General features: G+C 43.6%; 1 protein-coding gene across 4 annotated transcripts in view; it reads left to right on the top strand.

The window, feature by feature from the left end:
• The window catches only part of GHR (growth hormone receptor), a 546,779-nt gene that overhangs the window by 511,611 nt on the left and 21,764 nt on the right, over positions 1-13,404 (top strand). For all 4 annotated transcript variants that reach the window (XM_077462799.1, XM_077462797.1, XM_077462798.1 and 1 more), the window contains 4 exons: positions 3,570-3,727; positions 5,996-6,174; positions 9,088-9,229; positions 9,794-9,884. In XM_077462799.1, coding sequence (XP_077318925.1) covers positions 3,570-3,727; positions 5,996-6,174; positions 9,088-9,229; positions 9,794-9,884 — 570 coding nt within the window. The remainder of the gene's footprint in view (positions 1-3,569; positions 3,728-5,995; positions 6,175-9,087; positions 9,230-9,793; positions 9,885-13,404) is intronic.

Genomic DNA, 13,404 nt, shown 5'->3' with positions numbered 1-13,404 from the left:
ATAGGCACTGATTGCCAGCTGCCTGGGCACTGATTGGTATATCCCTGGTAGTCTAGGGTGGTCATCCCTGGTGGTCCTAGAGGCATCCCTGGTGGTCCTGGGCAGGCATCCGCGGAAAGGCTGTGCTGATAAACAATCAGCATGGACCCCTCTCCCCGTCAGGAGTGCAGTGATCGGCTCTCCTCTACTCACGCGGCTCTCCTCTACTCCCAATAAACTGCTCTTCCTGTTTACATCGTGATCACCCCTGATTAGACAAGGCTGATCACCTGGTAAAGAGCCTCTTTACCAAGATTTGTGTAGCAGTGTGTCAGACTGACACACCACACCAATCGCAGCAGCTTATCCTGCTGGACATCACATGACGTCCAGTCAGGATAACTGAACCACCGCTCAAGCCATCATTTTGCTATAGGTCAGGTGGGAAGTGGTTAACTAGTTCTGGACCGCCCACCGCACATATACTGCGGCAGGGCGGTCTGTTCGGCCTGGTCTGGGGCGCGCTGCCAGTGGCCCACTCCCACTGTGATTGGGCACAGCAGGAGCCAATCAGCGGGTCCGGCGGGCACGATGGTCACCGACCTCTTGCAATCATTCAGGGGAAATGACAGAACAGCAGTCTGTCTATGTAAACAAGGCAGACCGTTGTTCTGTCAGACAGGAAAAGAGAGATCTGTCATTCCGACTAATCAGGAGCACAGATCTGTCTCTTTGTCTAGTGTCAGCATTCCCCCACACAGTTAGAAAGCACACATAGGGAACACATTTAGCGCCTTTGATTGCCCCCGATTTTAACCCTTTCCCTACCAGTGTCATTTATACTGTGACTGGGCATTCTATAGCACTGCACATGTTGGTGTCACTGATCCCCAAAAAGCATCACTTAGTGTCCAATTTGTCCACCGCAATGTTGCAGTCCTGCTAAAAATCGCTGCTGGCAGCCATTACTAGTGAAAAAAAAGTCCCTAAATCTATTGTGACAGACCTAGCCGGGACAGAGGCTGTTGGAGGGGACAGAATGCGAGCCTCTTGCCTTGCGATTATGGGCCCTCGCATTTGGGGGAACAGTGCTCTTTGTGAGCTGTGTCATGGTTATGCAGTGATCTTCCTCTGTTTGCTTACCTCCCTTCATGTGTTCAGACTAAGAGGCCAGCCACTTCCACCTGGTGGTTTTTATAACCTCTCCTCTAAGCATGGCTCCACCCCAGGCCCTATCAGGGAACCCTATATAAACCTGTGCATTGCCAGCCAGTGGTGCTGATCAACCATTGTGTATTCATTGTGTGTTTGGCTTCCTATTTCCTGCTTGCTGTGTGCTCTGTTTGTCTCCGTTACCGACCTTAGCGTGTTCTCAACGATTCCTGCTGCTTGTGACCCTGACCTTTTGGAATGTCCCCGACCATCCTTGTCTGCCTGTGACCCTGAACCTTTGACGTGTACTCTGTTGTTCCTGTCTGCCCTGACCTCGGCCTTATCCCCTTACTATCCTTGTTGTTCCAGCCTGCTGCTTCCTTCTCCTGTAGTCTACTGTGAGCGTGAGCTGTGAGACCCTAGGGACCGTGACCTGGAGCCAGACTGCAGCGAAGTCCATCCTCACCACTGGAGGCTCTGGCGAACACCCGCTGGCTCTTAGACTCCGCGCCCTGAGGAATCTATGCTCCAGCTCCCATTGGGATCTGTGTTTGTGATCCTGTAGACCTATGTCCTGAATCTCCCTGAGTACAATCCGCAGCAGTCAGTCCTAAGGTCCACTACCTAGCGGTGCGCATCCGACTCCTACAGAGTGCATCTGTCACCTGGTCTCAGGTGATCTGGCAAGCTGTATGCCTGGGGACCCCTGAGGTGGTGTTACTTGGATTGAGATCCATGCCCCCCCCACCCCCAAGACACACAGACTCTGCATATGTATTTGCCATATTAGCACTGTTGGGACACAAACTGTTGGATGCTAATGTCTTCAACTCTAGCCACCTGTCTGTTATGTAAATTAGTCTAGTCTTGTCAATCAGTGAGCTAGGAGACAAAGTCTTACCCTGAAAAGTCCTATCTCTCAGACAACTAGTCTGGGTCAATGATTAGATAATTAGCTCATGCTAATTAGGTTAGGTTTTCGTCTTCTACTGTATTATAAATACTTGTCATTTTGGTTCTAATAAATCAGTCCATGTTGAGCAGCTAAGCAAATGTCGTCTTGTTTTGTGCTTGTGAGCGGTTGGAATATCTGATATCTATATTCAGACTTAGGAAGCGTTATACTGACGGAAGCACTCAATCAGAGTTTGGGATCGGTTCCGTCACATCTATCTTATAGTTTGTAGACACAATGACTTTTGAGCAAACCAATCAATATATGCTAATTGGTATTTTTTTTTCCAAAAATATGTAACAGAATACATGTTGGCCTAATTTGATGAAGAAATTAGATTTTTTACATATTTTTATTGGATATGTTTTATAGCAGAGAGTAAAAAATATTGTTTGTTTTTTTTTTCAAATTTGTTGCTCTTTTTTTTTGTTTATAGCGCAAAAAATAAATCAAATACCACCAAAAGAAAGCTCTATTTGTGGGGAAAAAAGGACATCAATTTTGTTTGGGTACAACCTAGCAATTGTCAGTTAAAGTAACACAGTGCCATAATGCAAAAAATGGCCTGATTATGAAGGCTGTGAAACATTCCGGGGCTGAAGTGGTTAAACAGAGGCCAAGATGGGAGCTTCCTTGGCTGAAAATGATAGGAAGGTTTACTTACACTTTAAGTGGTTAATGCTGACATTCCATGCTTGATATGAATAAACATCTCTTTTAGAGCCGTAGAACTACTCATATAATAAATAGCATTAAGTAGATATGAATCTAAACTAAAATCGGATTTTTACGTGTTAAAGCAATCTCAGAAATAATTTCAAACAACAGTGGGGGAGATCCCTGCATCCACGTCGCATGACTGGCTGTAGGGATCTGAGTTTTTTTTTCAACCCTATGGTGTACTTAAATAGATGTAGAGGATGCAAACAAGAGAGGTTCATTGTTATGCCCTGTACACACTGTCTGACATTCCGACAACAAAACCCATTGGATTTTTTCCGACGGATTTTGGCCCAAACTTGTCTTGCATACACACGGTCGCACAAAGTTGTCGGAAAATCCGATCGTTCAGAATGCGGTGACATACAACACGTACGGCGGGACTATAAAGAGGCCAGTAGCCAATATCTTTCCTCTCATAATTTATTCTGAGCATGCATGGCACTTTGTTCGTCGGAATTGTCTGCACACGATCAAAAATTAAATGATCGGATTTTGTTGTCGGAAATTCCGGCGGAAAAAGTCCTATGGAGCCCACACGCGATCGGAATTTCCGACAACACAGTCCAATCACACATTTTCCGTCAGAAAGTCCGACCGTGTGTACAGGGCATTAGTTACATACCCTTTTATAAAACCAGCTATGCAAACAAATTCCTTGTGAACAGGATAACCTATGCTAGCTAGCAAACACATCAATATTGTCTCCATTTATGTTTGCTTAACTTTCTGTAAAATAACTATGTATATTTTCTTTCATCAGAGGCTTAAATTGGTCTGATTGCCCTGACACCGTGTCTGCTGGTGAAAATGGATGCTATTTCGGCAAGAACTATACATCGATTTGGGTGGGATATCAAGTCCGTCTCATCAGTGACAATGTCACTTTTTATGAATACTCCTTCACCGTTGATGATATTGGTAAGTTGGTTTCTTATGAATTGACATTAAAAATGAACTACGTGGTAATTATAACTTTTATACAGTAGTTCACATTTACAGTACACCCCCCCCCCCCCCCACCACCCCAAATCAACCTGTCGCCATTTTAATGGGGACAAGAGCCTCATCCCCACAGCCATGGCCGGTGGTTGTGGGGGGTCTGCAGGCAGGGGGCTAATTGGAATCTTGAAGCAGATTCCCAGATCCCTGTGCCCCCCCCCAATGTGAATGAGTATTGTACCCCTACCCATTCACCAAAAAAGTGTGACAAGGTAATAAAAGCACACAGTTTTTGACAATTCTTTTATTAAAAGATAAAAAAAAAGTGCCGATGTAAATCCACGGTCAATCACACCGCCCGCTGTGCCCGAAAAAGAAAGAATAACAAAGGCGCTCCCATCATCAGTGAAGGCCGGCTGCCTACTGCAGGCTCCGTCATATGACATTTCTTATATAGGTAAGGGACGGGGGCACCTAGCTATGTCACCTGGTGGCCGCACCCCCTTGTGATGTCACCAACCCAGGATGCACTGGTCCGTGATGTTACAAGGGGGCAAAGCCACCAGGTGGCGTAGCCAGATGGTCCGCCCCTTACGATGTACCCGATACTCATTCACATTGGGGGGTTGGATCTGGGGATGAAGCCATTGCCCCCATCAACATTGGGACAAGGTGCTTTGGGGTGGGGGGGGGGCGCAGAGCCCAAGGCACCCACCCCCCCTTATGTTGAAGGCATGTGGCCTGGTATGGTCCAGGAGGGGGAGGGGGGGTACTTGCTCGTATAAATGAGAGATTGTGGTTGGTGGTCCTACAACTATGATTAAGCACCAATAAGGGTGTGAAATATTTTCTTGTGAAAAAAAGGGTGTGAAACATGTTAGCTATTTGTACTTTGTTGGTGTATGGATCACATTTTACATCAATAAAGGTGTTGCATTGGAGTGCGGCTGTCCAATCTTCTTTATTCATTGACTATGTATGCCGAGCCAGCACCCTCTATCTCTTACAGGGGTGGTGTGAACGTGGAATTATCACTGGAGCGGTAACTTCTTACTTCTCCTGGTTTTTTTTTTTTCATACTTTTTTATTATTGGCTGTTTTTTTATAATCAGCTGTTAGTCAAAGGTTGTTAAGGATGCGGCAGCCGGCTTCCTGGCCCACTTCTTAGCAACCAGCTCAATGCAGTAAATTACAACATTAATGCTGTAATTACCGCAAAATCGAACAAATACTGCATTTGGTATTTACCTACAAATTCTTAGTGAGTTAACCACTTGCACAATTTTTACTGCATATTATTAGCCGTTAGTTAACTCTTAGTGAATTGACCCCACTCTTTATTATATACAATATATTATATGACCCGCCAGTAGGCTTCAGCTGTCATTGATTACAGTGTGTGAAAAAATGTCACATGCATAATTTGTAAGTGTAAAATAACCATAATATATATTTCACATTGTAATATATTATTATAACATAAAAACACTAGCAAGGTATTTTTTAACCATGTTATAATGAGAGAGGACAGAGGGCGCAACCATCCAAATGTACGATTCATTACACAAAGAACAAATTACCCTCACATGTAAAAATATGGGGATAGGTACATCATCATAAGTATCAGAAGGCTGCTTGAGAAAGGGGTGTACACAGACCTGAAACATGTCATCTGCTCTCTCTGGAGCTGGACCCGCTGCCTAGACATTGGACTACACTGTGCGCTCCTCCATGGTGGCTCTGCAGTGTATCATCCAGTGACAGCTGCTTCCTGGTGCTAACTCTGCAACACTCGGCCACATCTTGGTGTCACTCTGCGTTATCTAGCTGCTTCCAGTACCCTCTGTACTCTTCTTCTATAACAGTTATGTTTAAGCAGGATTTATTCTGACTGTGGTACTAAGAGGAGCAGCAAGCCACTTTTTTTTTGAGTGACTGATTTACATTGGACTATGTAGAGGGCAATGTGTGTTTTGTTTCCAATGACCTAGGTTTTGTGCCATAATACATTGCTTTATTAACCAAATTATTTAAGTCATTATTGTCAAGTTACTCAGCACTTGTCCCTGCTACTGCACTACATTATAGCATGTTAGTAAGAAACCATTTCATGTATAAGCAACATATCGGAATAATTGTCAAAGCGTTTCAGCTTATGCATACCAATAGAGAGTCCACTAAGTTTGTTTTCTGCTGATTTGTGATCTATTTGTATTCTGATTTGTAGCATTTTTTTTTTTGTTTAAGTGCGTCCGGACCCTCCCCGGGCTTTGAACTGGACATCTCTCAACATCAGTGGAACCCGTTTACACATGGACATTGCACTAAACTGGCTGCCTCCAGCTGCAGCTGATGTTGGAAGTGGATGGTTCACACTGCTATATGAAGTGCACGTAGTAATAGCCAATGGCACACAATGGAAGATGGTAATCATATGTTGGTAATGTTCACAGGCAGGCAGGGTCCAAAATAGACACACAAAAAAGAAAATACCTGCACACCCATAGGTTATCTCCTCAAAAAGTTTTTAATTATAAAAAAAATTGCATCAAAAACAGCTCTGAATCACAACAAACCTCCTCCCCCACATATAATACCACATCCCCCACAAAGCCTTTTCCTATATAACCCTCCAACTAATTGATCCTTTGTAAAAACATTCCTGTCCCCATATTCCCCTCAGTGCACAAATGTGGGACCTTAATAAATCCTACCTAGGGGGTGCTGGAACCAAGGACTGTGCCACCCCCACTAGATGGTACCCCTGAAATTAGCACCTGCATCCATAACTAGCCGATATATTACCAAACTACTGCAATAATTTCACCAGCTTGAGTATAGGGTTATGTGCCTTAAAACCACAATGGGTGAATACAGTAAGCCAATACCAGGTCAGTAGATGCTCAATTAAACCGGTATTGATGAGCTTCTCTATATAGAGGAATGAAATATACACCAATCCTGATCCCACCTCAATATATATCAAAAGGAACACTAATCCTGGTTGTAAATGTGTGTACCGAGGGGTCAGACCATGAGGGTTGTTTGGATGGTAAAGGAGTTCTTCAGCCAATGAAAATGTAACTAATAGTTTCGTGCAATGTCATATATAAATATGGATCCTGTTAGAAGATTCCTCAGATAAATTCCTGTCAAACTCTATTAAAAAGGGAGCATTTATACATACATTCAATCCGGCCAGTGAGTGTACCAATCCCGCCAATCCGGGTATGCCACTAAAACTGCTGATATGGTCGCTATGTGTATGAGTGTACTCACAGATCAGCTCCCTCATGTGCTTGCTGGCAAGTTGAAAATATAGAGATCCTCCAAGTAGTTACAGTCAGTGATATGAAGTTAAAGTGGTTATTCCATGGATCAAATAAAAGGTACAGGGAAGCCAGATAGCACTGGCTAAATAGCAATGCTTCCAAGTAGGTCCTGCAGGTATTTTGATTTCCACATTACGCTCCGAGCTGAGATTTTATTGCCACATCACCTGTGCAGTCTATGCAATCTGTGCATTCTGTTGCCAGTATAGGTAATCTTATAACTTCCAAACAACCAGCATTCCAGTAATAGCAATGATAGCGGTTCATGCGATATCCATAAAGATCATAGTATGTAGTTTGTGGGGTTCCATTCAGTAGGCTAGATATGGGTTACATAAGAGGAGGGGGGGAGGGGGTGTCCGTTCCTGTGTAGAAGCTGTCTACATATGTTTTGTTCCTCACGGAACTTCTTCGGAAATGTATTGTGTGACAGATTTGGCTCCTGTATACACACCCTGCCCTTATTGATGGAGTTACCCTCATACTATATACTTGTCAGGTTCCCAGTTTTAGTTTATTGGTTTTGTCCTTTTCCAGGGTCAAAAATAGATTTGTGATGACTGGGGAAGGCAAAATGAAAATAAAATAAAATATATATAGTATGTTAAAAGGGGAATTAAAGATTTAATAAAATGTTTCTAAATCGTGCCAGAACTATCACCGTAATGTACACTATATAGCCAAAGGTTTGTAGACACCTGACCTTAACCTCTATATTTAGTATAAGATATTAAAATATTAGTATAAGATATTAAAGCGGAGCTCCGCCCAAAAGGGACGTTACACTTTTAGGCCTACTCCCTGGCTTCTGTTTGTGAAATGGAGGTTTTTGGGGAGGGGGAGGGTGGAGTGGGTACCTGATTTTGACAGGTGCCCGCTCCCACTTCCGCTCTGATTGTCTAGGCGTTTGTTTATTTGCAAAAGTGTATAACAGAAACAAAGAAAAACGTTTTGTTTTTTGCAAATGTTTGGTCTTTTTTCATTGGTTTAGCAAGAAATATAAAACACAGTGGTGTTATAGAGCACCAAAATAAAGCTATCTATTATTATAAAAAAAATTCATATAGGTACAGTGTTGCATGACCGCGCAATCGTCATTTAACATGCTTCAGCTCTGAAAGCTGAAAATTGGCCTGGGCAGGAGGGGGGGGGGGGGGGAAGTGCCCTGTATTGAAGTGGTTAAAGCTGAACTACAGGCAACTAGTGTAAGTACCTAAATCTGTCTTGATATTAGCCTCCTATAATCCCCTGTAGACCATCATACCGAGAGAGGGAAGTACCACATTAGAAGCCAATTCGACTCTGTTATGTCGTGTACACAGGACTGGACTTTTCGACAGCAAAGATCTGACAGAACGAATCAGTCAGACAATTCAATCGTGTGTGGGCTCCACGGGACCTTTGCTGTCCAAAAATCTGCCGGACTTTAAAAATAGAACATTTCATGTTTTTCCACCGGAACTCCGCCAAACCCAGTTCCTATGGAGAAATCCACTTGTCTGTTTGCTAGTCCGATGGACGAAAACCGACGCTAGGGCAGCTATTGACTACTGGCTATGAACTTCCTTATTCTAGTTTGGTCGTAAGTCATTATGTTTGAATCCATTGGACTTTGGTGTGATTGTGTGTGACCAAGTCCGTTCATTTGTAAAGTCCGTCGGAACTCCGCCGTAAGTCCATCGGGAAAACCGTCGGACCTAGTCTGCCGGAAAGTCCGGTCGTATGTAAACATAACATAACATGTACTGAGAGATGACATGCTGAAAGAAAGGAGAGTCTACATATGTATTGTAAAGATTAAAGCAGCTGGTAAATACCGCATAATTGTTATTTTTTTGTGAATTGGACTTTATTTACCGCGTGCAATAATTTATGCAAATGAGTAACCTGATACCCTTATCGCATGCAGTAAAGCTTTGTGAATTGACCCCAATGTGTTAATTTAATTGCGGTGCCTTCAAGGCTAATTCCACAAAATCATGTCTGTTTATTATTTGTTCTTCCTAGTACGAAGCTAAGACCCCATATATATCGCTGTATAGCCTAAAGATGGGCAGTGAGTACTGGGTGAAGATCCGCTGCAGGCAGCAAGCAAGTTTTGCATTTTCAGACTTCAGTGAAGTTCTGGTCATCCAACTTCCATCAAGACGTAAGTATTAGAAATTAACACTGACTGGGAGCCAACCACTCAATTAACCAAAAAGTCTTGAATTACCCACACATATGAAAACTGATGAGTGATAGTCAAAGGGAAGGAAAAATATACCATCATTACCATTACCACCATTTATCTATCTTGCAGTCTTTAGCCAAATTCAAATTTTAAACCTTACTTTTACCATTGCTTTAGATTTGCCTTGTTGCTTGGTATATGAGCATGTCACATGGGGAAGCATGCCCAGAAGAGTGCATGTAGCAAATATAGGATTGTTGCACAGAATACAGTGGCGATCAGAGGGGCAGACAGGAGTAATAAAGGAAAAAGGTGCCTTCTAGACAGAAAGGGGTCTATTTAATTTTATACAGGTTTAATTTAAAAGACCGGAACCAAACAAAAATAACATGTTTTTGCCAGGAGCATTGTGGATGATCTGACATTATTGGATGTGATCTGCAGTTATTGGTGTGCAACGTCCTGTTTTCTTATGCAGTGGGGGTGCAGCTTGACATTTAGACTACATACTAATTGGTTCTTATAATGTTTTTGTTTTAGTTCCAGATGCTCTATGGCCATTGTTTGTGATTCTTGGATTATTTGCTGTTGTGGTGGCATTGACATTTTTCATATTCTGCAAAAGGGAAAGGTGAGTTTATTATCTGCAAAAGGTGCATGTGCAAAAGAGATCCAATACAAGTACACTGAACAAATTTCCAGCACTCACCTTCTGTTTTTTTTTTATGATGGAACAAAATGGAGCCTTCATAATACAAATGGTATCTGCATAATTGCTTCCATTGCAAATCCAGTCCATCAGAGCCACTGATGGGCATTGATGAGCAGCAGTGATGGGCATTGATGGACATCACTGATAACCAGTAGACATGTGCATTCGTTTCTGCCCGAATGCATTTTCGTCCGAATTTCAGGTATTTTCGTTATCATTTTGACAAACGATAATGAAAGCACAAAATCCGAAAAAACGATAGATGCTTTATATGCTATAAATGCTTTATTTTCGTTTTCATTTTGACACAGTTCGATACAGATGGGAGATTTGACGTGACTCTGACAATAACAATCTGTGTCTATTGAACTTGTATCATAACAGTCCATTCACACAGGGGCAACACAACTTCCAGCGCAACTTTGGGAGGCAACTTGGACACGACTTGAGTGTGAATCACAGCGTGACTTACAACACGACTTTAATGTAAAAAAAAAAAAAAAAGGGCATGGGTTCCTCTTCAGGAGCATACCAGGCCCTTCAGGTCTGGTATGGATATTAAGGGGAACCCCACGCAAAAAAAAAAAATAATTACATGGGGGCCCCCCTCAAAATCCATACCAGGCCCTTCAGGTCTGGCATGGATTTTAAGGGGAACCCCATGCCCAAAAAAATGGTGTGGGGGTCCCCCTCAAAATCCGTACCAGACCCTTATCCGAGCACGCAACCTGGCAGGCCGCAGGAAAAGAAAGGGGCCTCCTGAACCGTACCAGGCCACATGCCCAAAACATTGGGAGGATGCTTTGGGGTCCCCCCCAAAGCACCTTGTCCCCATGTTGATGAGGACAAGGGCCTCATCCCCACAACCCTGGCCGGTGGTTGTGGGGGTCTGCGGGTGGGGGTCTTATCGGAATCTGAAATCCCCCTCTAACAAGGGGACCCCAGATCCCGGCCTCCCCCCCCCCCCGTGTGAAATGGTAAGGGTACAAAAGTACCCCTACCATTTCACCAAAAAAGGGACAAAAGTGTTAAAAAAGACAGGAGACGGTCTTTGACAAGTCCTTTATTAACGTCTTCTTTCATCTTCTTTCTTCTGGTCTTCTTCCTTCTTCTTTTCTTTATCCTTCGGTTTCTTCCTCCATCTTCTTCTTCCTCCGATCCTCTTCTTCCTCCGATCCGCTTCTTCTTGCTCCGGTGTTCTCGTTCGGCATCTTCCTCCACGGCGTCTCTTCTTCGTTCTCGGGCCGCCCTGCGCAATGGGAGGCTCCCGCTGTGTGACGCTACTCTTCTTCTGACAGTTCTTATATAACGGAGAGCGGGGCCCCCTCTGCGTGGAACCGTGTGTCAGAGGAGGCGGAGTCACCGGGTGACCCCGCCCTCCGTTATATAAGAACTGTCAGAAGAAGAGAAGTGTCACACAGCGGGAGACTCCCATTGCGCGGAACGGCCCGAGAACGAAGAGGCGGCGCCATAGAGGAAGATGCCGGACGAGAACACCGGAGCAAGAAGAAGCGAATTGAAGGAAGAAGAAGATGGAGGAAGAAGATGAAGAAACTAAAGGATAAAGTAAAGAAGAAGGAAGAAGACCAGAAGAAAGAAGATAAAAGAAGACTTTAAAAGGGACTTTTAAAGACCGTCTTCTGTCATTTTTAACACTTTTGTCACTTTTTTGGTGAAATGGTAGGGGTACTTTTGTACCCCCTTACCATTTCACATGGGGGGGGCTTCCAGATTCCAATAAGCCCCCCGCCCGCAGACCCCCACAACCACCGGCCAGGGTTGTGGGGATGAGGCCTTTCTCCTCATCAACATGGGGACAAGGTGCTTTGGGGGGGACCCCAAAGCATCCTCCCAATGTTGAGGGGATGTGGCCTGGTACGGTTCAGGAGGGGGGGCACTCTCTTGTGTGCTTGGATAAGGGCCTGGTATGGAATTTCGGGGGACCCCCAAGCATTTATTTACTTAATGCTAATGCTAACATGACCTGTGTGCAATGCAAATAGCCTTAAAAAAAACATAAGACGTACAACATTAGAATCCTACTATAGCTTGTAATCGAAATATTCGACTGGGAATGTATGATTGCAGCATCATACAGTGAGTTTTGCTGCTTCGTTGAATCTTCTTTAAACATTTGACAGACTCCATAAGCCTTCAATGACAGATTTGACCTTAATTCATTTAGATTTTCGGACAAATGCAATTTTTTACCAAAAAACTAAATAAATAAAAATGAATTTCAGGAGTAACTAAATAAATGTATTTTTCGGACGAAAACAAAATTCCGAAACAAATTATTTCAGTCTGCACATGTCTAATAGCTAGCATTGACTGGCATCACTAATGGGCACTGATTGGTGGCACTTGTGGGCAGTGGTGGGCACTGATTGCTGGTACTGGTGGGCACTGATCACCTGGCGATCTATTGTAATCGGGGCACTGATTATCAGTACTCTGATTACATGCCTAGATGTCCTCTGTGAGGAGATGCCCCATGTTCGGCTCTCCTCTCCTCACACTCTGTCAGTGTGAGGCGAGGAACGGCGATTACCTGCATCTCAATGTCATACGCAACTGGTTATAACTGGTTAAAAATAATAAGCATGTTATACTTACCTGCTCTGTGTAATGAGTTTTGCACAGAGCAGCCCAGATCTTTCTATTCACAAGTCCCTCGCCGGGGGTCCTAGCTCCTCCCTCATGCCGAGTGCTTGCAGTGGGGGCCACCCGAATCTGAAACACTGCTCTGTGTGTCCATTCAGACATGGAGCCGTGGCTCACCCCTGCCCTCTCTCTCCTCTTTAGCTCACTGACTTTTATTGACATCAGCGGGAGCCGATGGCTCCTGTTTCTGCACCTCAGCCAATGAGGAGCAAGAGACCCCGGGGAGCCTCAGCTCTCCTGCACATTGCTTGATGGAGATCGGGCTTAGGTAAGTATTAGGGGGTGGGGGCGGAGGGGGGAGCTGCACACTGAAGCTTTTTTTTATAAAAAAATAATCTCTCCTTGACTTAAGGTTACTTTCTATGTATGAAGGTAAAAAACCTTCATCCTTTACAACCACCTTAAGTCAAGGAGAGATTTATTTTTTAAACTGTTCATACATAATGTATGAAAAAGGTTTTTGTTTTTTTTTTGTTAAGAAATGTATGATTATTTTTGTCTTGTGATTCAGACTGGTGCTTCTTATATAGTTGGTCTCTTACTGTATGTACTGTATAATTGGTATATACATTTGTTGATTTTTTTTATAGACACATCCTATCCTGTTAGTTTGTTTTCCTTTTTGAATTGCTGCCTGTGAAAATGCATTGGGGTTGAATTACTAAGGGCAAATAGATTGTGCACTTTGCAAGGGCAGTTGCTCCAGAGCTTAGTAAATGAGGAGAAACTCTTCTGACTTCCATCATCTAATCATGTGCAAGCAAAAATAAATTTT

The sequence above is a fragment of the Lithobates pipiens genome, unplaced genomic scaffold, assembly GCF_037356315.1.
Source record: "Lithobates pipiens isolate NorthernLeopardFrog02 unplaced genomic scaffold, aLitPip1_a1.2 Scaffold_3, whole genome shotgun sequence".
NCBI lineage: Eukaryota > Metazoa > Chordata > Amphibia > Anura > Ranidae > Lithobates > Lithobates pipiens.
Note: the sequence above shows the minus strand (reverse complement) of the source record. Positions and strands in the feature narration are given on the sequence as shown.